The following is a 25,533-nucleotide window of genomic DNA, read 5'->3' as shown; positions in this document are numbered from 1 at the left end:
CGGCGCCCTCTCCTGGAAGCGTGCCCTTCGAGCAGGGGACATTTTCAGTGCAGTGTCCTCCTGACACCCTTGAGACGAGGTTTGCTCTAGGCCCCTAGGGCACCTCAGTAGCCCTGAAATTAAGCCTACATTTGGGTCCACACACCTGGTTTCCCCCAAGGGAGCCACGGAAAACATGGCAGCCCATGGACGCACAAGTTAATAAATCTCGACCTCGTGCATCAGCATCAAATAAACTAAGCCTAGTTTAGAGGAAGACATGAACCATCAGGCAGGGAGAGGGGCAAAGCAAACCGTTTAACCATCGGGAAGCAAAGTACGGAATGTAACTTGTCTTCAGGAGCCTGAGGGCTGGTCTGTGGGGAAGATTCCCATCTCCAGGTTGGGGTGGAGGAGACCAGGTGAGCAGATTTTCTAAAAACAGCCTACGAGGTTACGAGCGACTGGCAGGTTAGGAGCACCAAACCTGCTCATACATCAACGGTCAGCCGAACCTCGGGAGGAGACGGGAGGCGAGCCGAGTGCAGGGGACAAACACCGAGGGCTGGGCCTGGGAGATGCCTGCCCGGGATCACGGCCGGGGCAGGGGGAAGTGAGGCATGTCTGCAAAGCGGGCAGAGGTGGCCTGTGGGTGCCCAGGGGAACCTTTATCATTGGATCAAATGTCCTACTAAAGAACAGCACTGCCCTGGCCGAGGTGGCTCAGTGGACAGAGAGCCTGCAGACTGAAGGGTCCCCAGTTTGATTCAGGTCAAGGGCACATGCCCGGGTTGCAGGCTCAATCCCCAGTGGGGGGTGTGCAGGAGGCAGCCAATCCATGATTCTCTCTCATCACTGATGTTTCTATCTCTCTCTCTCCCTCTCCCTTCCTCTCTGACATCAATAAAAATATACATATTTTAAAAATAGCCCAAATGTCGCTCTTCTGCCCCCCTCACGTTAAGCTTAAGCACGAAGCTTAAGCAGAGGTTCAAACACATGCAACTGCATGCAGCAGGTGGCAGCCCCACCTGCCTGAGCCTCGTCTAGACTGTCTGCCCTCCTGGCACTCACGAGACCCAAAGCTCTGAGCACCGCTGTGTGGCCCCTGGGAGCCCCGAGGGCAGGCTGCCCACTGAAGCTCCCAGGTGACCGAACCCCTTCCGGGAAGGCCACCGCCCAGAATGAAGGACTGGGTACAAAAGGGGGGGGGGGGCCCAAGACAATGTTTTTATTTTGATTAAACAGAAAACAAAACGTAGTAAGCAACAAAGAAGCAGAATGAGGAAGCGCAGGGAAGCCGGCAGTACTTACTATGGTAACAGGTACTCCTTAGCACATCCTCCTGCTTGCCACGCAGCCACAAGAAGAGAAAAGCACAGGGAGAGAATCTACGCATTCAGTCACAGCACCAGGTACAGGAGGAGAATGGCCGAGCCATTCTTGTGGACACAGAGGCACAGGCTCCCGACAGACATGGGAAGCATGATGTATAAGACCGAGGGACAGACACGCAAGCCACACGCCACAGACACGCGGTGGGTGGTCTGAGAGGCCGACGGAGGCCAGTGCTCTGCATGGACTGATAACATGGCAGTCAAATGACATCCTGTAGCTCAGACACCACAGAGGACTTTCCGGAGGTGGAATTGAGCACAGGAAGGTTTAGGAAGTGTGCAAAGAGGGCAAAACTGACATCATCAATGAAGTGGGTTCCGATCCCTGAAGGCTGTCCTCCCACCTGTGACATCTCACTAACAAATCTGTTTGGCCTCAGGTTTCCCAGGACAAGGCCAAAACAGGAGCGCCAAGAGGCTGGGCCCAGAAGCACCCAGCACGCGCTGTGCTGGTTCCCACGCAAAGGCACACGTCCTCACTAGTGTCAGCGGCCACTCCTTCCATTGGACAGAACACGCAGCCCACTCCCCCAGCCCCGCTGTGGACACCCATCCACACAGTGCCGTGCGCCCTCCCGCACTGGGGCAGCCTCGCCCGCCCCCGCCCAGGACTCACCTTCCTCCAGCTTGACGGGGGAGCAGGGGGCAGCAGGGGGCTCTGGAGGACTGTCTTTCTGCTCTCCAGTCTCGTCCAGACTCTCTGCAGGTGGCAGAGGTGAGAGGGCGTGGTGAGATGCCGCCATGAGCCCGCACCAGAGCCCTCCCAGGGGAGTCGGACCTACTCCCTCTGACTAGCCTGAGTGAGGAGGGAGGAAGCATGTGCTGAGGAGCACTCTGCCCTTCACCAAAGGCCTGGAGGACAGAGGCGCTCACCTGCGGACCTGCCCACGCAGAACCTGCCCTGGCGCCTGGGCCTCGCCGTGAGCACTCACCTGGGGGGCCCCTGTGCTTGCGCTCCACCTCCCTGCGGTACTCCTCCAGCTCGCGGTCAGTGAGCGTGTTGAAGGGGTTGGGGCCTGTGGTGCTCACGATGACGTGGGGCTGGTACTCCTTCTCAATGATGGCCTTGGAGGCTGTCACCAGCTCCCCCTGCGGACAGAAGAGGTGCTGGGTCTGCAGAAGCCCTGCCCCAGGACTTCCTCCTCCCCGGCCAGGCTGCAGGCAGGGTGGGGCGGGGCAGCTCTCCAGGGGCACAAAGACATCCCTGAGGGTTAGGCTGAGCTACAGCCTTCAGGGGCAGAAGACAGAGACACACGATTTTGATGCAACAAAATACATGTAACAGGAGAAAAGAACCCTAGAAAGCCCTCAGGTTTCAGAAGCAAAGGCAGCGAAGTGCAGATGGAGCGCACAGAGCACCTCGAGGACAAGCCCATTCCTCACTGACAGGCGGGAAGAGGAAATGCACAGATCACAACACTCAGGTCAGACGGGAGAGACCTGCTTCCATCCTAGGAGCACAGGCAGGTTCTGTTCTTCTGACCTTGAGAAGAAGAAAATGGCCCCAGGCACCAGCATTTGTCTGGGGAACTTGGAAAACAGAATTTGTAGGAGAGAAAAGAAAGCCAAGCCTGTGAAGCACCCGTGGCCACAGACCAGCCCCATCTGCCAGGAGGAGGCGGGCAGGCCCCGGAGGGCGGGAGCCAGCGGGCTGAGTGTGACGCCACCGCACATCCCTTGCCCGGCACAGCTCTGTGCCCCGCTCAGCCTAGTCGGCCCCAAATGCTCCCCGATGTTCACCTTGGAGAAAACTAACCGGAACTCATGCACATGCCCAGTACTTAATGAGAGCTTCCAAAAGTAACTGAAAACAGGAGAATCCAACATCACTTTCACGCCTGCCGGTCCACCTGTGCTCTCCTCAGCGAGGGGCGAGCGTCAGAGGCAGTCAGCGTCCCTGCAATGGGCACTGGACACAGAGCCAGACCGAGGCCGGAGGACCTGGGCTGAGCGGCCCGGTCCCATGAGCTGGGTAGAGTGCCTGGAGCACTCGAGGACTGACACTGACAGTGACACAGGCCCCGGGACAGAGGAAAGGGGCTGCTGGAGTCAGCAGCCTGTTACCAACCTGTCATCAGGTTCAGGATGACCTGGGAGTCGGTTAGCCCTCTTTCTGACCAGCCTGACCCAACGCCACCGGCTTTTCCTTCAGAAGCAGCCCTGCCTGGCCAAGACGGGGACTCAGGTCCTCCTCTGCCACTCGGACCCTTGGCCCGAGACATGCCCTTTCCTGTCCACAGGGCCTGTTACCATCTTCAAGAGGAGCCTGCTGGGCAGGCCCGAGGCCCACAGAGCACGGACGCTATCATCTACGCAACCTGGCTGGTGCCTGCGCGTCCTGGTAGCACTGCCAGTGAGACAGGAAGGTGATGTGAGCTTTGCGAGAAACACTGTCACTCATTTCAGTCCCATGTTCACAATCAGTAAAGGGCAAACAAAACCAGAAACTGCCACCGAGATCCTTCCTGTCCGGGTGCCACACAGCTGGTTCCCGCCACACTGGCAGGGGCTCCCTCCTCAGTGAGGGCCAAGCTGGAGCTAGGAAAAGAGCGATGCCTGAGCCGCAGAGACAGACAGGCCCTGTGGGGGGCAGCCCGAGAAGTCGGGGCTGAAGGGGCAGCTCCCTCCAGCAGCCCATGTGGGGGCGCTTGTTGCGCTCCTCCCGTTTGGCCCCACCAGGGCTCTAAGCCTGTTCCTCCTGGCACTGGGCTGAGGCATCAGATTTTCATCTGAAAAATCTACACAGATTTGAATTTATATTCCTTTTTTTGTTTGTTAATCCTCACCCGAGGATACTTTTTCCCACTGATTTTCAGAGAGAGTGGAAGGAAGGGAGGGAGGGGAAGAGAGAGAGAGAAAAATTGATGACAGAGGTGCCCAGACCAAGGTTGAGAAACGAACCTGCAATCCAGGGAATTGAACCCGTACGTGCAAGCGGGTGCTCCAGCTACTGAGCCACCAGGCCAGGGCTAAATGTACATCTTAGTGCTGGGCCTGCACACACTAGGTGCTTACCACCCAGTGCACACAGGTGCGGCAGAGCAGCAAGTCTGGGTTGCACACCTGGGCAGCAGGACAGGACTAAGTGCAAATCTTCACACCCGTCTCTAACGACTCGGTTCACTGGGAATCAAATCCAGGTGGCAGAGTGACTTCCAGCCACAGGCTGGCTGCACAGTGCTGAGTCAAGAGAGCCCTGGCTGGGCTTCCTGTCCCTTTGGGCACCGGAGCACGGGGTGTGGCTGGCGACTCGCTGATCCTTCTTCTGCCAGAAGACAAAGGAGAGATGGAAGCAAAAGAAAGTCCTTCCAGAAAAGCCCCAACTTCCTTAGTCCCAAACGCCCGTTCCTCAAGCTCTTGACCGGGAAGTGAGTCTCTGCACGCGTGCCTTACGGGGAAGAGAACGTTTTTAGGACGTTGACACACAGTCCTTTTCACTTGCTCAAGAGGGTCAACTTGCCAGTGAGCAGCGCCACCTCTAGGAGCACCGTGGTCTGTGCTTTGTGGTCCACACACCAAGACGTGGCAACCACCCCACTCAAGGACATCAGAGGAGTCAAAGCACATTCTCACATCAAAACGAAACATGCTGTCACGGGAAAGAGCAAGGCTGCGAATGTGAGCGCCCGGAAGAGGGGGCGGGGAAAACAGAAGCTGGCCAGGAACCTGCACAGGGCACCGCCTCACTGGGCTCGGTGCCGAGTGGCTTTCTCTGCCGATCCTGCCTGGACACGGCGCTCACAGGGTCTAGTCTGGTGCTCGGACTTGCAGAGGACATGTGACTGGCCAGGAACCCCACTCGCACAGCCATTGGAGGGGCCCCTGGCTACGCTCCATGACGCATCCTCACAGGGAACTGGGATGCACCCCCAAGTCTGAGCACTGCTGGACAGAGCCAAACAGAACTGCGACGGACGAGGAACTGCCAGAGCAGCAGCCTTAACACAGCGGACGGTCTCCCTTCCAGGCAGGCAGCCCTAACGACACAAACAGGAACCACTAAATGCAATCTAAGCCAGAGAGCTTGTCCAAACCTGCTCTGCTCCATAAGCCCCCGGGGCTCATGGACTTCACACACCTACACACACCTGAGAGAAAAGAATGAGAAACTAAGGTCACATGGGATGGAAGCATGACAAACAAGCCAGTGGGGCAGGAGGCCATCTCTCCCATGCTCTGCGGGGCTCCTCCAAGAATGGTCGCTGGACAAGGGAAAACAGGACCCACTGAAACAATACACAAATATGCAAAAATAATGCCGTTAGCGAGGGTTCCAGACAGGAATACAGAGCCCTTGGTGCAAGCCTCCTTCTCTCTGGCTCCTGGGGCGTGGCTAGATGACACCTGCACTCACTGGAGGAGTGTAACTGAGACACAATTCCTCTGGACAGAGGGCGAACGCCTGAGGCCTCACCCTCTGCCCTCAGCGCCTCAAAGCTTAGAACAGGCGAGCCTCCACCTGGCACGGGACATAGGGTGGATTTCCACCTACTGAGCACTTTAGGTATGCAGGTACACGGAGAATGGTAATTTGGGGTTTCCAATTTCACAAGTCTTTGCCCCCTTGCAACATTAAAAAAAATCTAGGATTTTTAAGGTCAAAATAAATACATTTCCTCAACCAGGGCTGACAAGAGACCGCCTTGCTTTACTTCCCGCTCCCCTGAAAGGATGTCTTTCAATCGCACCCCCCATTGCACGTTCCTTACGTTTTCGGTCACAGCTGAGCAGGCAAAGGGAGCAGGTCGCACGGAAGCATCCGCACTAACAGAGTCACATGCAGAACCTCTGAAAAGCACCGTCATGATGCGGAGACGCACCCACTCCTCCCAGCCAGGGCTTCCCTGCAGCCCAGGGCAGGCAGGACGGCACCCTCTGTCCTCTCCCCAAGGAGCTAGAGTCCGTGTGCGGCTCCGTCCGGCAGGAGCAGGCAGGTGGGGACAGGCAGGCAGGAGGCAGCGCGAGCCGACAGTAACTACGGGCAGGAGGAGTACCTTTCTAACAGGGAGAGATTTAGCTGGACTAAAGGTCTGCTCTGTGAGCTCGAGCCCTTCGATTGTCTCCGTGCAGTCAGACAGGGGTGCGTCCTGCAACAGTAAACTGAGTCAGCAGAGCCCCAGGCCCAGCCTGAAGTACCGAGCGCACAAGATGGCGCCGCTGAGAGCATGCAGCAGGGACGGCGGCGTCGCCAGGAAGGCAGCGGGGGCGGCACCGCCACGTGCAAGCCCAGTCCCCAGGACCAGGACCACACCTGACCAGTCAGAAGAGGCGGCGACAGTCACCTACCCTGCAGTTAACGTGCGCGGTTTCAGAGGCAACTACAGACACGATTACCTTCAAGGGGCCCAGGCACTGTCCCTTTATAGAAACGCGGGTCACCGTGGCCACAGACAGGCACCAAGCAGCGCCCTGCCGCAGGCAGCCACGTGGACGGGAATAAGCCCGCCGAGCCCCGGAGGCCAGCACTTTACACGGTGTGCAGCACCCGGACCGGGCGGTGGGTCCCCGGGCACCGTGCCACCCGCACAGGCATGCAATGCACCGAGCGCTGGTGGGGACACGCCCCGGGCATGCTCGTGCTTGGCCTACAACTCAGGGGAAAGTGCCTGTGATTTCTCATCATGAAGGATTTTCACAAAGACTGCATAAGAATAACAGGACTAATTCCCAGTTCTCACCTGGACGAGGCTTCTGTCCATCACTACACCACACAACACCTGCGACTGGGGGCCAGCCGTCTTAATGTCCTGCAGGTTCTGCTCTCGGATCTGAGGACGGCAACAGGAGGAACACATCAGCAGCATGCCCACACCTCGCCCGCTCGGTACTGCCTGGGTCTGAAGGGAGGAAGGGCCCATTCCTACGTCCTTCCCCTTCTGGTGACGTGGGCAAGCGCTCACTCACTTGAGGACACACTCCCTACGTGTCCCTCTTACCGGGACACTGTGAACAGTCCAGGGTGAAGGCTCTGCAGACTGCAGCCCTGCCTGCTGCTCACGGGCCACAGGTGCACAGCACAAGCGCACAGAGGGGCCGCAGCTGCAGTCACGGGGCAGCACAAGTCCTCAACCCGCGCTCTCTGCCCTGCAGCAGCCAGCACCCCGTCCACCCACTGCAGCCTCCGCCTCCCGCACACGAGTACGCACCTTGTTCCTCATCTCCTGGACCTCTTTCGGGTTTGTGTTCAATGGAACAAACAGGTTAGGGACAGCAGAGGTGGAAGTTCTATGTCCATCCTCTTTAGTCCACTGTAATATCAAGAAGAGTTAAAATGTCAGAATTGGGATGGCAACAGGTGGCACCAAGCACCCCATCTGTCCAACTGATCTCACATCTGGTCATGCACTGAGCATCACAGAGGATGAACCAATGACCATACCCTGTGCCACCGCAGCGGCTGGAGGGGGCAGGAGCATGTCCAGACCGAAACCAGGAATGGCGGAGGCCAGAGTCGTGACGACCGGCCAGAGCCACTGAGAAAGCCCCGCTGAAATGTGGGGTCTGACATGGACTGGCAACAGAGCTGAGCCCCTAACTCCCGCAGACTAGCCAGCGGGGACCCTTCAGAGCACATTGGTTCACCGCTCTGAGCATCGTCAACACCAAAGCCAGCTGGAAGCATGAGATGACAGGGTCATGGAAAGCAATGTGATGTGCTACCCAGAGGGAGGGAAGACTCGCATTGGAAGGCAAGAGTGGGCATCACCAAAGTGCTGCATTAAAATAAACTACAGCGTCAGAATGCACTGTTTGCATAGCTATTTCAACCCAAGAAAATCGCGGAATGAATGCTTAGGCACCTGGGGAAGATTTGGTGATGTCGAATATTTTATATAACTTCATACTCTGAGTGTTACAAAAATATCCCACAGGAGCTCGGAGCGCTGGGATCCTTACTAGAAGGCCGTCTTAGGCAGCGGGCACACTGCCAGCACCCTGCGCCTTTCACTTTTTTTTGAATTTCCAATCAAATATGACCATTTTCATCACATTGTAATTCGGAGGATGAGGAGGCGCTGAGTGTTAAAACAAGCCCACCTCCGAGAGCAAATGTTATTCTTTTCAGGGTGTTTTCAGAGGCACTAAGAGAGCCGTAACCGTAAGACTTGGAGAAAGCCAGGGGAGCGGATGCTCAGCCACTGCGGGGAGCGCGACGGGCGTGCGCTGGGAGGTACTCACTGACGGCATCTTCAGATTAAACAACTCCGGCCTTTCATTAAAGATAATTTCCAGTCAAAACAGGAAAACGGCAACCTCAGGAGCGTGACACTATTACTGTAAGTGAATATACCCACCTGGGCGCAGGCACGGGGATCAATCCAGAACAAGAAACACATCGCAATGCTGCCCAGGGCCTCCCTCCACGCCACACTGACTAACACACCCGACTCACTTCACACTTTTTCACGCTAAGAGTACATGTAGCTCAAAGCTGCTGCCACACACACACTTCGGGAAAACTCGGCACAGCCTCCGGCACATGTACTGACGGCAGCGGAGTCGTTCGGGCCCACTCCCCTGAACAAGCAACATCAGTAAAAACGAAACAAAGGCCACGAGAAAAGAAAAAAAGGGAGAGAGGGACAGAGGGGAAGGAGGGGGGACCGGGGGCGAGACGGAGAGGAGGCCGGGCTCAGCACTGGGCCTCTGCCCGCGTGGGCGGCATGTCGGCTCAGGGGCACAGAGGCTCTCACCAACTGTGCGCCAGGAAAACGCCAGCCACCTGGAGACAGGCCTCTCTTTCGACACGTCTACAAAGTAAGAGCGTTATGAGGGAAGCCGTTTGCTGCCTGGGGGCCCCGAGTCTGGGCCCGTCTCGCCTGCGCTACAGACCAGCCGTGCAGCGGTGGGTCTGTGCCCGCTTCCGTGTGCGCGCAGGACTCCACCGCAGGAGCACGGCTGTCCCGGGCTCGGTGAGGGGCCGTGAACCGTCTTCACAGAGGCGGCTGAGGGTCGGGACCTGAGGGCGGCTCAGGGCCGGTGAACACGGGCGTGAAGCACGTTGGCAGCAACCCTCTGTCGCTGGTGCCCGCGGTGGCCTGCGCTGCACTGGGGTCATGCCGCCCCCGGCAGGAGTCAGAAGACTCCGCGATGGCGGTCTACTCACATGCACAGTCCATGCAGGAGGCAGCTGCTGAGAGCGTTCGGAGGCTTTGGGACAGAGCAGGGGAGGCTAACGAGGAGGACCTGGCCGGCCGAGAGCAGGCCGGGACCCAGAGGAGAAACTGCTTAAGAAAACACTCGAGACGTTAAAGAACAGTTAGTGACTTACTGAAACCACCGGCATTCACAACACTGAACAACAGGCTATGACTGAACTGCCTTTTGGTGCGTGAAGTAGTAAGGTTCCTTGAGGACAGTGTGAGTTTGCCGGCAGCTCCTGGGTTTAGGTTAATACACACGTTAGTTGGACCTTTGGCTACGGACGCACTAGGTAAAGAGGCAGTCACTGGGGGGTCAGGTCAGTATCTTAAGCAGTTTCGAGCAGACAGTAGTACTGGTTCAGATACAGAAGGTGAAAGGGAAGGCTCGCCTTCAGTCAGGGTCGCAGGGCTGGTTCCCAAAGCCTCCGAAGCCCCAGCCGCCCCACTCGCTCTACATCATCTAACTAGGAACAGTAAGGTAGGCACAGACCAAGCAGTTGGTAATACAGCTTGGCACGCAGACACCGGACGAGAGAGACTGCAGCAAGGGTTTCACGTGATCGTGTGTAATGTTCGTCCACACCTTAGTCTTCGACTTGGGGCTGCTTCCGTTCTGCCCTTCCTCAGAGGCATCGTCACCCCGGCCAGAGTTCAGCCATCTTGTCTTCTCTCGTTGCTGCTTCTGAAAACTGTGTCTGAGAGGAGAGCAAGTGCCCGAATCACCGTCACTAGCAAAGGAGTAACCTGTGACGCTAGCAGGAGCCTCCACGTCGCTGTATTTCTTAGACTTCTCTCTCAGAGCCGGGTATCGGTAAGGGTAGCCAGTTCTGTAACCCTAGAGACCAAGAGAGTGAAAGACAGTCACTAGTCCACGTCTCAACACAGAGCTCTTCGGGGAACGCTGTGTGGGATCCCTCAGAGGCTGCACCCCAAGTACAAGCCCAACCTAAAGGCGAAGACGTTCACCAAAGCAAAGGCCCTGCAAGCCGACAGCAGCCCCACTGCTAACAGCCCCCCTGGAACCAACCAGAAGTCCGCCGGCAGGGGCGTGAGGCGTGCTCACCATGGACTGGGAAGCAGCACAAGAAGAACTCTCTGCCCCAGTGAACCTGAGGATGGTGCCGAGTGAGACACCAACGGGAAAGGGGGCGCTGCCTGATCCCATTACGAGGCTGGGTGGCGTCACCCTTGGGCGGAGTAAGTGACTCTCAGAGGGGACGGGCCTTCTGAGGTGCTGGTGCTGTTTTTTGATTGGGTGTTGATTCCACCCAGTTTTTTAAACTAATAAACTGAATACTTAAATAGGTGCAGTCTCCTGTTTACTGTATTTCAATAAAAAGTTTAAAATTGTAAAAAACCTGGCTTACTTGCTGTTGGCGACAATACAGACTTTACTCATCAACCTACCGAATGCTGAGGTCACAGTTTAGACGCCTGATAAACTCCAGGGAGGACCAAACAAGCACGCCTCATGGTGACTGGTTCTGGCAGATGACTGTCCCACTGACACTAACTTCACACTCAGTTCAACCCTGACTCTGCCTCGTAGCCATTCACTCTGCTGTGAAAAGTGCCCCTAACTCTCGCCTCTATGCCAACACCTGCCGTCCGCCCCCGCCCCCCGCCCTCCCTCCACCCCCGTGCAGGACCAGCCTGTTTGCTGGCCCCACAGGCAGCATCCCCGAGGCAAGGGTGGGTATCAGCCCTCCTGTCCGTGCGTAGCTTGGTGATGCGCATGGCCCCACCTCCTGAAGTGCCCTCCCTGCTGGACTGTGGACGGGCCCTGTGACTGGCTTCTCACCAGTGGAACTGGCAAAGTGATAGGCTGCGTTAGATGAGTGTGGTGCCCATCCTGAGTCTCTCTCTGTGCATTACGGTCTGAGGAAGCAAGCTGCCATGACCACCACAGATGGAAGAAAATGGACTCTGACCACCACCTGAGAGCCTGGCAGGAGGGCCTCCCACCGCTGAGCCTGCCAAGAACCCGGCCCAGCTGACCCCGACTGCTGGCAGCCTGTGAGCTCAGCTGCCCCTGCACTGCGGACCCACAGCCTCGCATCTGGACCAAGTCCTTCCCGGCCGCTTCACGGGGAGCCAGAGCGTTGGGGCTGCAAGGAGTGCAGGGCGGTCACGAGGCGGGCCTGCGCCACTGGCCGATACGCCAGAAACATGCACTTCCTCAGTCCAGGGATTCCCCTCCCTGTGGGTGCTGCTTCCCTGTGCGGGGCCACCTTCATTACCAACCATCCTTTAACACGTTAAGAAAAGGACGGCAGTAATCCCTGCGCTGCTGCTGCCTCCTCATCAGTCCTTGGGAAGAGGCGATGCACTGCCATTTCCCGCTCAGAGATGCTCACGCTCGGCTGAGGCTAATACGATGACTCAGCCAGGAAGACTGTCTTCGGAAGAACACCGTGCTTGTTCATTCACACGTCCTCTTGCTCGGACAGCCAGGACGGAGGAATCTCCAGGCCTCGGGATAAACCACCAGGCCTCCACACAACTCTACCCTCCCAGGGTGTGGGTTTGGTCTTTATTCTTCCCTTTAAATGCCGTGAAACCAAAATTAGAGGCAATACACAGACCTCAGACCTATTATATGGCTTAGTTAAAAATATGGATTCCTGCCTGGCTGGTGTGGCTCAGTGACTGAGCATCGACCCACGCACCAGGAGGTCACCAGTTCGATTCCCAGTCAGGACACATGCCTGGGTTGTGGGCTTGATCCCTAGTCGGGGGCGTGCAGAAGCAGCTGATCAATGTTGATGCTTCTCTCTCATCGATGTTTCTACCTCTCTCCCTAAAGTCAATAAAAACATTTAAGAAAAAAAAAATGGATTCATTTCTTGAGAAACTGGCACTGTATCTTGATTTTGTGGGATTTAGCATTTCTTCTGTGTGTGCTGAAATGAACTCTCACAGTGTAAGGATCTCTAGCTGCTCTCTAACCTATTCAATGACTAGCAAACATACGACTGATGAGGATGCTAACTGAATCCTGGACTGTGATCAGTGGTCGCTGTCCAGTTGATTTCTTATAAAGCACAGGGCCTGCTACTATCAGAAACAGTCACAGATCCGCCCATAAGAAGGCACTGAAAGCCTTGCGGTGCTGAATGGTCCACAGCTCAGCCTCTCATCCTCTAGCTTCCTCCCCTATCAAATCAGAGTTACTGCCCAATGTAGATTTTCTTCTCCATTTTCCAGAATGTACAGAGTGCACAAGATGGGTGGCTGCTGTTCTTCATTCTTGTCCTCTCTCCTGCTCTCCACTTACTTTTAGGCACAAGAGAGTGAAACGTCCAAGTGTTTGCCAGGAGGAGAGAAGGGCGATAGGACTGGGCCACCCCAGCCCCGGGGGGTGTCTGACTCCGGTGCTGCCACCTGGGCCACCGCTGCCCCGCGCTCAAGCCCTCTCCAGCTGCCTTTCCTGAGGCTGCACACCCCCGGTCTCCGCCTGACTCCCACGTCCTTCCATCTCCTCAGTGAGCGGTTCCGTCCTGCTTCCCTGACCAACCCTGGCCCATGCGTCTCTGCCTGCAGCTCTCGGCGTGCTGCCAGGGCGCAGAGCGCAGTGCTGGGCTGCACCTCCCTGACTAGGGCAAGAGCCGTGTCCTGTTCATGGCTACAGGCTCAAGAGCAGATGGTCAGTTAGTGCAAACCATCTTCAGCGAGCACTGAATTCAGAAGTTATAAGGAAGACTGTGCCCACTGCTCCCTCACTGACCAAACCCACTCTTGTGGACACAGCCCCTGGGCACACCCTGAATTAGATCCATGAATTCTTTGTTTTCCAAAATCTTCAGGAAAGGTAACCCTCTTGCAGCCACCCGTCCCATCTGCAGCCTCTTCCAAAGGTCGGACCGTCTTAAGTGAGGCTGGACGGTGTCCCAGTGGGGCCGGTGCCGCCCTCCAGAGCAGCCACACCCACACCCACACAAGGACTGCAGCCCTTCCCGGCGCCCCTTGTCCCACACGGCAGGACAGGTCCTCACGCCCACCAGTAGGAAGGGCATCTGAGAGGTGACAGCGCAGCATGAAAGGGCCCCTCAGAGCCATCTGCCTTACAATGTGGCGGCTCCGACCCTGCAGACTTGTTCTGAGTAATTACAGACCGTGTCAAAGGCAGAGGCGGACCTGGAGGCACGTTCCCATCCCCACCGCTCTCTTCAGTGCTGCTGCAGCCTCTGCCGTGATGCCCACTTCACCCAGCTCAGCCTGTCACGTTTCTACCTGTCCTTTGAGGTCATTTCCCAGTGCCATCTTCTACCTAAAGTGTTCTCCCTGATCTGTGAAAAAGGACGAAGGCCCTCACTGAAACCCCACATACTAGTGGACCACATCCTGCCATGTCCACGCAGAACCCCTATCACACCAGAGCACCCCCCGCCCCGCCCCATTGCGTCTGGGCTCAGGCCCCTGCAGTCAGGGCGAGGCACACAGCGAATCAGCAGCAAATGTCTGTGGAACAGTAAGTAATTGGCCTCCAAACAGCTAGAACTTCCTGTTAACACCAACAACAAAAATCCTTGCCGCCTGCTTTCAAAGCCCCTGCAGAACGTGAGTGTGGGAGGAAGGCGCTGAGCCACCCTCCGCCCGGAGCTGGTTACCCAGCAGCCTGCAGTAGAGCAGGCCGTGTCCGAGCTTCTGTCCCCACGGGGCCCCAACAAGATTATCTTTAAAAAACAAAGAAGTTCTCACTCTACTTTATGGTGATTTAGCTTAGAAGTGCTGCTGGGTGATTCTTCAGGAGCAAGTGCTCAGATGCTGCATGAGGACAGCAACTCCACAACACTACCTCACTGGTGCCCAATCCCCCACACCCCTGAGCTTCAGAAGGACACCATTATCACGCAGTGGGAGCCACGTCCTTACCAGGTTATCGAGCATCCGCATGAGGGCTTCAAACTCCTGCTCACCGATCAGCCACTTGGGAGGCGAGGCGGTGCTCTCCCCTGCCGGGGCCCCCGGGGAACGGGATTTGGCTTTGTACTTCCCCGGATCCAGGAGGACTAAGTTGTCTGGCCCTCCTGCACTGGCCAGAGTTCGAACCTTTTCAAAACAAACAAACATTACAGTCTGAGCTCCTTACTGAGAGCACAGGTGACTGGGAAATCACGTACACAGAAATGTCAAACCCCTAAGTGTAAGAATGAGAAATGTAGAATGGACAGTGATAGACTAATCACAAGGTTATGTTCAGCCCTGGCCGGGTAGCTCAGTAGGTTAGAGCATCACCTTGATACACCAAGGTGGTGGGTTCTATTCCCAGTCAGGGCATATACAAGAATCAGCCAACAAATACATAAATAAGTGGAACAACAAGTCCATCTCTCTCTCTCTCTCTCTCTCTCTCTCTCTCTCTCTCTCTCTCTCTCTCTCTCATACACACATACAAAAAAAATCAATAAATATTTTAAATGAATACATAAACCCATAATAAAATTTTAAAAACAAGGTTATTTTCAGAAGTTTTTCTTTAGCCTGACAAAAATACTGGGCCCACCTACTTGGAGGAGAAATGTAAAATACTTCTCAAGAGCATAAGCAGCAGAATGGGGAGGAAGGCATGGCTGCACAGACGAGGTCAGGAGAACAAACTTGGGGCTGGGCAGCACTTGCCACCGAGTGGCATAAGTGGCACTTACGGCCGTGAGACTGTGGCAAGTTTCTAGCTCTCTGCACCTGTTTTTTCAGAAGGAATGCCACAGGGTCGAATGAATCCCATGTAATAACATATGTAACGCACCTGATACAGGGGTTGGCACACACTGTATCCACAGTACTCCATAAATAAAAAGAAACTACCATTTGCCAAACTAAATCAGTGAAATGCCATCTGCCCTGTTCGATTTCCAAATCCGTGAGCTCAGAGTTGGCAGAGACTGCTCCAGGACTCCCCCTGCCAACCAGCATCACAGGTTCTGGGAGCCTGCAAACCCGAGACCCCCCGCAGACGGCACGCAGCACCGACCTGGATCTCACATGCAACCACGAGGTTGTGGATGTAGTAGAAGGCCTCCTCGACGCTCTCTCCGACCGACACCAGCCCGTGGTTCCGGAGGATGAGGACCTGAGGGGAACACGAGAGCTCCATGGAGCTAAAGACACTGATGCTTTCTCTCTCTCCCCTTCCCTCCATAATTTAAATGCCAGGTTACATGCCTACTGACCTTGCTTTTAGGACCCAAATTTTTCTGGATTAAAACCTTTTCCTCTTCATCAACCAAAATCCCATGGTAATCATGATAAGCCACCTCTCCAAGGGAAAGTGCCTCCGGGGAGATGGGCAAGAGCCCACATTTCATCGCAGAGACCTGGAGAACAAGCAGTCACACTGAGCGAAAGCCCTCGCTGACTGGTGACAGGGTAAAGTCTTTCCTCGAAGAAATACAAAAGGGGAACAGAGTTAACTTTGTTCTCTTCTCAGAAATAAATGAACCCATGAGCTTAAAAAAAATTACTCTGGGGCTTAGTGCAATGCACAGTTAGAAATGCAGACTCTCACTAAGCTGGGAGAGCCCAAGAGGAAGCCCACATCTTTCTGGATTTCTCCACACTGATGCTAAATGCTCTGTGAGCTCAGACTTGATGACAAGTGAGCCCCGGATCTATGAGGACAGGCAACGGCCTCCTCTGAATGCACCAGAGAGCATGGCAAGTGCTCTGAGGCTGTGTGCACAGGTTAGACTGCAGGTGGGACCAAAACACCTGAAAATCAAATCAAAGCAAATTTGTAAAAGTTGAGGATAATTATACTGTGCAATTTCTTTACATTTATTTAGGTAAAAAAAAAAAAAAATCTAAACCCTGCAGGTGTTGCTTAAGCATCAACCTATGAATCAGGAGGTGGTTGTTCAATTCCTGGTCAGCACATGGCTGGGTTGTGGGCTCAATGCCCAGCAGGGGGCGTGCAGGAGGCAGCTGATCAATGATTCTAACTATCTCTCTCCCTTCCTCTCTGTAAGAAATCAATAAAATATATTTTTAAAAAAAAAGAAAGTCAAACTTAGTGAGTAAAAAATATTTTTAATCCAACTAAGTTAGGTCTAAGGACTTATTTGCAACAAGAGGCACTTCCAGGGAAATGTGCAGAGCCTCTCACTAAACAACTACAAACTGCAGGGGGAGCGCGAGGCCACTCACCGCAGCCCCTGCCGGCGTGTGAATGTGGACCACACACTTCACGTCCGGCCGCGCAGCATAGATCGCCGAGTGCAGCGTGAAGCCAGCTTGATTGACTCCTAGGTTAGTGCTTCCACGGTCTACAACATCTCCTTGCAGATTGATTTTCACCTGAAAATAAGAAAACAAAAATTATCAATGTCAAAAGGACTTCCAATTACCCTAACTAAAAATTATTTAAACCAAATGCTAGTGTTTATAACTACTTTTAAAGGTTTTTCTGAGTTAATCACACAAAACACTAGTTTCTCTTCTTCCTTAGGTTTTCTATGTCTAACAGGATTAGAAGGGGTTTAATTAAGTAACGTGACCTATACAGTCATGACGCCCAAGAGGGAAAGGACATTCTTACCAAACTGGATGCAGTCACTTCACTGTAGAGAAGCCCAAAAGGTACAATGAGGAAGTGTTCCTGCTCGGAGCTCACTCTGGTCTGTGGGGACATGACAGAGTTAGAGCAAAATTCAACTGAAATTATTTGTATCTCTTTGAGGCCACAAACTCACAGGCTTGTCAAACATCTACACAATATAGAGCTGTTACTACAGTCATGTGTCACGTACATGAAGTGCAGTTTGGTCACATTCATGGTAATTGACCAGTGGCATGCACAAAGACGGTCACTCCTCAGGTAATGATAATGAAAACTAAAGCTCACTTTCTAAAAGTCAAACAGATTTGCCTTTAGAACGCAAAACCTGCAGGACAACGAACAATCACAAAACCACACGCAGGAGAGCGCTGGCTTCCTGCCTGAGCACGCTCAGAGCCTCTGTTGGTGTACAACATTCCCTCAGACCGAAGTTGGATGACTGAGCCATTTCCCACCTACTGTTTGACTCTAAAAATGTTTCATTATTGCCCTACCTGGCTTGGCTCAGTGGATAGAGCATCGGCCTGTAAACTGAAAGGTCCCAGGTTTGATTCTGGTCAAGAGCACGTACCTCGGTTGCAGGCTCCTCCCCGGCCTAGGCCCTGATCGGGGTGCGTGCAGGAGGCAACCAATCAATATGTTTCTCTCACATCGATATTTCTCTCTCTGTCTTTCCCTCTCTCTTCCACTCTCTCTAAAATCAATGGAAAAATATCCTCGAATGAGGATTAAAATAAAAAAGAGAAAGAAAAATAAATTAATTAAAATTTTTAAAAAATTATTATTATAGACAAGGCTATAGTAAATATATTTGTGTATCGTGTTTTCTTCTTTCACTTAGCTCCTTAACATTATTTCTAAGAGTGTGCTTAACAGATCTACATATTTTAGTGGGAAAATCTTATAATATACAATTTTCTGAGTCTGAAGCAAAGAGAAAGTGCTAAATACAGATGTAGAGTAACAATGGGAAACGAACATTTCAGTCACTTTTCTGGTCCCCGGTGGACTAGTGCCGGCTTTCCTGCATGTCCTCCCACACGACGAATGCCCCTTCTGTGCACAAGGAACAGACTCTAAGGTCACACACCTTCAGGTCACTCACTGAAAATCAGTATCTCTGGCAAAGACAGGCATCCCACCCAGAAGCACAGTGCGCTGGTCACAAAGGTGGGCTCCACACCATCTTGGAGCTGAGCCAAGACGAATTAAGGGATGGAAAAACCCTGCATCAGCCAACTGCCACCAAGAGAGGAAACCCAGCCCATATGCCAACTGGGCCACCCTGTCTCTTGACACCAACGCTTCTTTAAATCCAATGCGATCTTAAAACAGATTTAATTCAGACAAGTGTCTCTAACCCTCTAACACCTGTTAGCATTTCTCAGTCTCTTTAGCAGAAAATCCCATGGTACTTGTTCAAAGAAAGGGCACAATGACCTGTTAGCACCTTTGATTACACTGATAAATACTGCTAATAGTTCTTTTCTGTTAAGTGTCTATATGATAACACCTAGATTGTAACAAAAAAGGATGCCATAAATAATTTAAAAACACAAACTTTCCTCCTCAAAGATTCTCTAGTTCACAAGATAAAGGAAATGTTCTGGTAACTTCAATTTAATTTTTACTCAGTGTTTAGTCCCAAAGTCCCAAATAATTAAGGGGGGAGGGGAGACACAAGCAATTGAAGCAATTCAACCTTCTTTACATAGCATTCATAACAGGACTAGCGGTGAACATTTTTAAACTTCCAAATAATGAGACGATGTTATTAAAGCCAAGGATTACACTTCCTGTTATAGCTGTACCACTTCACATTACATCTCTACACAATGCCGACCACTCTCACACAGGCACAGGAACAGAGCTGGCAGCTGTGGAGGGCTAACTGGACCCACTGACCAACCATCAAAGGGCCCATGGAGTTCTGTGGGACAGTCCGACTGGGACAGACTCTCAGCTCAGCTGGGGGTTTCACGCAGTCGTTCATCTGAGAGTACGTGTGCGTCTACTCGGTGCCCAGCACAGTTCCTGCCCCTGGGCACACACAGCACAAGACACTCAGGGACTCCCTTCAAGGGGCTCATACAGACCGAGGGCAGGTGTGGACGACGGACACAAATGTAAAGTATGGCTGAGGTCACTGCTACGGGGAGAAGTGAAGAGGACGAGTTGGGGAGGGGTGACATTCTATAAACAGGACAGTGTGGACACGACAGGGTCAGGTTTGCATTTGGAAAGGTCACTTTAGGACCACATGGAGAATAGAGGGGAGGGTAATTTGGTATCTCTGGCAAAGACCCATATCTCATCCCAGAAACACAGTGCACTGGCGACAGAGGTGGGCTCCAGACCACCACCTCCAAGATGTAGCGTTCTTTAAGTCCAGATTGGAGCTGAACTAAACACCATAGGTTGAGTCCACATGTAAAAAACATCTCCGTGTGTGTGTGTGTGTGTGTGTGTGTGTTGAGTAGGAAAAAAGGGCAAAACAATCTAAATGGCTGCTAACACTGTTGCCTCAGGGGAGAGAAGAGTAGTGGCAGTTACAACTCTTCTTTAGACATTGGTGTAAGGAACACTTGTTACTATAAGCAGGAACTATATTAGTAATTTAAAATATCCAGCCAAACCGGTTTGGCTCAGTGGATGGAGCATCGGCCTGAGGACTGAAAGGTCCCGGGTTCGATTCCGGTCAAGGGCATGTACCTTGGTTGTGGGCACATCCCCGGTAGGAGGTGTGCAGGAGGCGGCTGGTCGATGTTTCTCTCTCATTGATGTTTCGAACTCTCTATCCCTCTCCCTCTCCCTTCCTCTCTGTAAAAAATCAATAAAATAAAAAATAAAATATCCAATAAAAAATAAATGAAAAAACAAAGATTGGAACAAGTTTAAAAATCAAAGGAAGGAAACAATTCAAAGAGGCTACCTCCACAAAACAGAAACACAAACCAACACCCGACAGTGCACTGGGAAGCGAAGAAGGCAAGGGAATGGAATACAAGGCAGGAGGTCGCGTCTGGGCAGAGGCAGGGACACTGAAGCGGGGGTCAGGAGTAGAGAGTGGGTTCAGCAAGGAGTTCCCATCTTCTCTGTGACACCACAGGTCACCTGCTGGGTGAAGGAGGTCAGGAATTTCAGAGAGGAAAGCACAGGAAACGTGAGGGAGCTTATGAGAGATGGCTGCCTACAGCTGCCAGGCAGTGGGGGGTCCCCTGGAGACCCGGTTGCAAATGTATGGAGATGGCCAGCGGCTCTGCTGGGAAGCTCTCTGCAGGCAGATCCGGCTGCTCAGGTCCAGGGAGGGAGAGGACGGTGTTGACAAAGGGCTCCTGAAACGATGGACCCTGAACCCCAGCTGGACAGCACGGGGAGCGAATGTGGGCAGACGGACTGGCTGTAGGAGGGAAGACCCACAGAGGCAGGGCTTGTTTCATTCCGTGATGGAACCAAGTGAGAACAACGCTTGGTACAGAACAATAAACGCTTACAGCAGACGCCCAGGAAATAATGATTGTCAGAATGAAGTGAAGAAAATAAAGGTCCTGATAATGTCGAGAAATGGCTAAAACTAGAGAAGCTAACGAAGTAAAATAAGAGATGGGAAGAAAATAGCTCCAGTCTTAGGTTTTTAGGCATAAAAAGATTTTTAAAACTGCCTGCATTTGGCAAACACTCATTTATGAAGTCAGCACGCAAGAGGAGTTCTAAAGAACCACTGTTCTCATCATTTTCATTCAAACTGGCGAGTCCTCAGGTTATTGGACTCTGCCGTCAGGATCAGAGGAAGCTCTTCCAAGCTTGACTTCAGCTCAGTGGCTCCCCCTCCTCCCAAACAGAAGAGGTGGGACCAGACCCACGCCAGTCATTCATCATCCAGTTACTATCTCCCCCAGTACTCACTGTGATATGATTGTAGATCAGCTGAGACCACCCGAAGAGATCGGCCAGTCTGTAAAATGCTGCCAGCTTACACCGCAGTAACTTCTCCCCTTTGTCATAGGCAATAGAATCAGATCCTCTAAGGTCGTTCACAGGAGTTACCATACCAAGACCTGAAATAAAGAAATATAAAGCACAAAGATTTAATATGTCTTACCAAAAGTAAATCAAATAATAACAGTTCTGAGATGTTAATCTTCCATACTACACCATAAAGTCAGTCTCAAAAACTCAAAGACAATTTCATAAAGACCGTATTCCCCAACATTAATACAATTAAGTTGAAATCAATTAACAAAAGGTAGCAAAATAGGTAAGATGCAATAGAGCAAAGCTCAGAAGGAAAGTTACAGTATTAAACATTTATTTTTAAAAACGGTTTATTTTTATTTTTTTTTATTTTTTGTTTTTTTTTTAACTTTTTTTTTTAATTGCTTAAAGCATTACAAAGGGTATTACATATGTGTCCTTTTTTTCCCCCCCGCCCTTGACAATACCCCAGCTTCCCCTACCCCCCAGTGTCTTATGTCCATTGGTTATGCTCATATGCATGCATACAAGCCCTTCAGTTGATCTCTTAACCCCCTCCCTCCTGCCCCCCAACCCTCCCCGGCCTTCCCGCTGCAGTTTGACAATCTGTGTGAGGCAGCTCTGCCTCTGTATCTATTATTGTTCAAAAGTTTATAATGGTCTCTATTATCCATGAATGATAAAAACGGTTTTTTTTAATAATCTAGGTTTCTACCTTATGAAACTAGAAAGAGTAAATTAAATCCAAGATTAAAAGAAAATAGGAATAATAAAAGTAAAAGCAGATCTCAAACAGAAAAATAATAGAGTAAATCATTGTCTTGAGATTAAAAATGAAATAAAATAATGAAAACAAAATAAAATATGCCTCCAGACTCATCAACAAAACACAGCCACGATATCAATTACCAGTGTGAGGAAGTGGAGAGGGGCCATCACTACACATCTTTCAGACACTGAAAGAACAAAGGCCCTGGTTGGTGTGGTTCAGTTGGATGGGTGTCGCCCGGTGCACCAAAGGGTTACCGGTTGATTTCCAATCGGGGCGCATGCCTGGGTTTCAGGCTCAATCTCCAGCAGGGGCGGGCGTGTAGGAGGCAGCCGATGGATGTTTCTCCCTCACCAATGTTTCTATCTCTCTTTCCCTCTCCCTTCCTTTTTCTAAAATCAAAAACATTTTAAAAAAATAAAAATAAAAAAGGATAAAGGGATAATATGAACAACTATGCCAGCAAATTTTTTAACTTAGATAAAATAGACAAATTGCTTACGAGACACAAGCTACCAAAGCTCACTCAGTAAGAAATAGATATTCTGAGTAGCCCTATTTCCAGGCCAAATGACTTCACTGTGAATTCTATCACACGTTTAAGAAATAATAATACCAGTTCTACACAAACTCTTCCAGAGCACTTTCCAACTGATTCTGCCTGGCCCAGCATTACCTTGACACCAAACCACACAAAGACATGACATTACAAGAAAAAGACAGACCAATACTTCTCATGAACATAGGACTAAAAAGTACTTAACAAAAGTTTAGCAAATAAACCAGCAATACATGAAAAGAACACATATGACTAGGGGGAGTTATCTCAAGAATGCAAGGTTAGTTCAGCATTCAGAAACCAATCAATATAATTTACCATATCAAACTAAAGAGGAAAACCATGGAATCATTTTAGTAGATGCAGAACAAGCATGTCAACATCCATTCAGGATAAAGGCTCTCAGCAAATCAGAAACAGAAGGGAACATCCTCAACTCGACAGGAGCATCTGCACAGCTGGCCACTACCATCAGACCTCATGAGGAAAGGGTGAATGCTTTCCTAAGGTCAGGAACAAAACCGTGTTTTAGAAGATTTTTCAAAAGATGGTGGCAGTAGCAGTATCGTTTTTGAATCTTCTTAAATCTCTATCCCAACCCCACACAAAAACTAACTGGAGCAACTAGGGATAACAAAACCAAAACCCAAAGATGATTTCTATGACACACTAGGTAACGACAAAGTGAGCCCGTGAACCAGAAAATAGAAGGGGCAGGGTTGTCGCAGGCAGAGCGCATGTTACCAGCATGGACCATGAGCCAAACCTGAGACTCCCAAAAGAACCAACAAGAACTCACCTGGGCCCTACCTGGTTTGACTCAGAGGATAGAGCATTGGACTGAGGACTAAAGGGTTCAGGGTTCGATTGTGGTCAAGGGCACATACCTACCTTGCAGGCTTGTCCCCCGGCCCTGGTCAGGGTGCGTGCAGGAGGCAACCAATCAACGTTTCTCTCATTGTTTCTCCCCGTCCCTTCAACTCTTTCTAAAAATCACTGGAAAATATCCTCAATAAATAAATAAATAAATAATAAAAGAACTCATTAGGAAGCTCAGAGGGCCAGGTTCAGAAGGGCAGCTGAAATCAGAAGGAGCTCCGCACGCTTTAGAGCACACTGTCCACAACTGTCTTTCAGGACAAAGTCTCACACTAAGAAATTTGTAGAAATCAAAATCCAAACTGAGCACCACAGACCATCAAGAAAAGAGAAGAGAAGAAAAGGAAAACAAGGTCCCGATAAAAGCACTGGAGGGAGCAGAACCAGATTCCATTCAATCAGCTGCCATTTTTCAGCACTTCACAAACACAAAACAAGAGGGAGCTCTAGAGCCATGACTTTGGAAAAACTTTCCTGAAAACTAATTTCATGTAAAAACAAACAAAAAAATAGCATGCCCACACCATACAAAAATTACTATACAAAAAAGGGCAGAATCACATCCCTACAGACAACGAGAGCACACAAGAAGACACGTCCACAAAACAGATGAAAATGATAACCTATTATTTCTTAACAAGGTAGAGAAAGGCATTAATAACGAAAGTAAAAAAAACAACATTTAATACAATTAGGAAAATAAATAAATAAGTAATAATTTTAAAAATAATTTGCTAAACAAAAAGTTGGAGAAAAATTAAAAATATTTTTTTTTAAATCAAGGAAATGAAAGGGATAAAAAGGATTTGAGGAAAAGGACAATTATAGAAGACAAACCAAGAAAATCCACTATGCACATAACAAAAGCAAAGCAACAAAATACATACTAAACACCAATTCAAGAAAATATAGCTAAAATAGCGCTGGCCAGTATCACTCAGAGATTAGAGCATCAGCCCTTGCACTGAAGGGTCATGGATTCGATTCCTGGTCAAGGGCAAGTACCTGGGTTCAGGTTTGATCCCTGTTTCAGCCGGGGCTTGTGCAGGAAGTAACCAATCCTGTGGGTTGTGGGCTCGATCCCCAGCAGGGGGCATGCAGGAGGCAGCTGATCGATGTGGATGAATTGATGTTTCTCTCTCCCTCTCCCACCCTCTCTCTCTAAAAATCAATAAAAACAGCCCTACCCAGTTTGGCTCGGTGGATAGAGCATCGGCCTGCAGACTGAGGGGTCCTAGGTTCGATTCCGGTCAAGGGCACATACCCGAGTTGCGACTCGATCCCCAGTGGGGGGGCCTGCAGGTGGCAGCCAATTAATGATGCTCTCTCATCGTTGACGTTTCTATCTCTTTCTCCCTCTTCCTTCCTCTCTTAAATCAATAAAAATATATTTTAAATAAATAAATAAAAATCAATAAAAACATATTTTTTTTAAAAGAAGTTAATAGTGAAGAGGGTGGCTGACTGGTAAATCTGTTTATACTTGTGTGGTGGTTATAAAGGTGTTCATCTTAAAGTCATGTGTGAGTTATACATCATTTGTTCTATGCCATCTATATATGTTATACTTTACAAAAATGGTTAAAGTTTGTTTCTAAGTTTAGATTTCTTTCTCCCTTTCTTTTTGTGGTATGACATTCTTAAAATAAAATTTCCTTTACCTCTGATTAGAAGACAATATGCAAGTAACTATATAACATTATTCTTTTCTTATCGAATTCATATGAAATGTCACTGGACTCCATTAAGAATCCCTATGAAAACCTTACTTAATACTAATTGACCTCAAGAGGGAGGTTTGAGGTAGCAAATTAAATGTCTCTAGAAGTTAGTGAGATCTGACTCTGGTGAATGTCAGTCCACCTCTAAGAACACCATGGAACAGACAGGTAACAGCAGATGCCAGGCGACCTAACGGAAACCAAGACCTGGTGCTGGTCACTCAGAAGCAGACCATCCACTAGACCCACCAGAGCCTGACCCAGGCTCAGTACACAGGGGTCACATTAGCTGATGCTCCAGTGACCCTGGGCTCCACCTTTGACAACTAATCATTCTTTGCTCACATTCTCACATGCACCCAATAAATCCAACATTTTCCCTCTGGCTTTCTGTTGGAATTCTTCTGTTTCTCACTTATTTGCAAGCAGCAGTGAGGAATGGTGGGTAAGAAACGTTGGCCTGACTGAAATGAGTTCAGGCACAATCAATGTGCTATCTATAACCATTATTTCTGCTCAGCTTAATTCACACAGGGTCTGAAAAGCCACATA

General features: G+C 50.8%; 1 protein-coding gene across 18 annotated transcripts in view; it reads right to left on the bottom strand.

The window, feature by feature from the left end:
* Positions 1-25,533, bottom strand: part of ADD1 (adducin 1) — a 75,297-nt gene that overhangs the window by 1,899 nt on the left and 47,865 nt on the right. For 2 of the 18 annotated variants that reach the window (XM_023745412.1, XM_023745419.1), the window contains 13 exons: positions 20,985-21,136; positions 17,058-17,138; positions 16,667-16,816; positions 15,694-15,837; positions 15,495-15,593; positions 14,396-14,572; positions 10,011-10,355; positions 7,523-7,624; positions 7,055-7,144; positions 6,371-6,463; positions 2,313-2,465; positions 1,993-2,079; positions 1,294-1,327 (listed from right to left, as the gene is read on the bottom strand). In XM_023745412.1, the coding sequence (XP_023601180.1) occupies positions 1,294-1,327; positions 1,993-2,079; positions 2,313-2,465; positions 6,371-6,463; positions 7,055-7,144; positions 7,523-7,624; positions 10,011-10,355; positions 14,396-14,572; positions 15,495-15,593; positions 15,694-15,837; positions 16,667-16,816; positions 17,058-17,138; positions 20,985-21,136 (1,707 nt within the window). Of the gene's footprint in view, positions 1-1,292; positions 1,328-1,992; positions 2,080-2,308; positions 2,466-6,370; positions 6,464-7,054; positions 7,145-7,522; positions 7,625-10,010; positions 10,356-14,395; positions 14,573-15,494; positions 15,594-15,693; positions 15,838-16,666; positions 16,817-17,057; positions 17,139-20,984; positions 21,137-25,533 lie in introns of those variants that run through there. The other 16 variants (XM_023745413.1, XM_023745416.1, XM_014446462.2 and 13 more) reach the window with 16 other exon arrangements.

This window comes from Myotis lucifugus, unplaced genomic scaffold, assembly GCF_000147115.1.
Source record: "Myotis lucifugus unplaced genomic scaffold, Myoluc2.0 scaffold_540, whole genome shotgun sequence".
NCBI classification, from domain to species: domain Eukaryota; kingdom Metazoa; phylum Chordata; class Mammalia; order Chiroptera; family Vespertilionidae; genus Myotis; species Myotis lucifugus.
The sequence above is the reverse complement of the archived record's forward strand: the minus strand, read 5'-3'. Positions and strand labels throughout refer to the sequence as shown.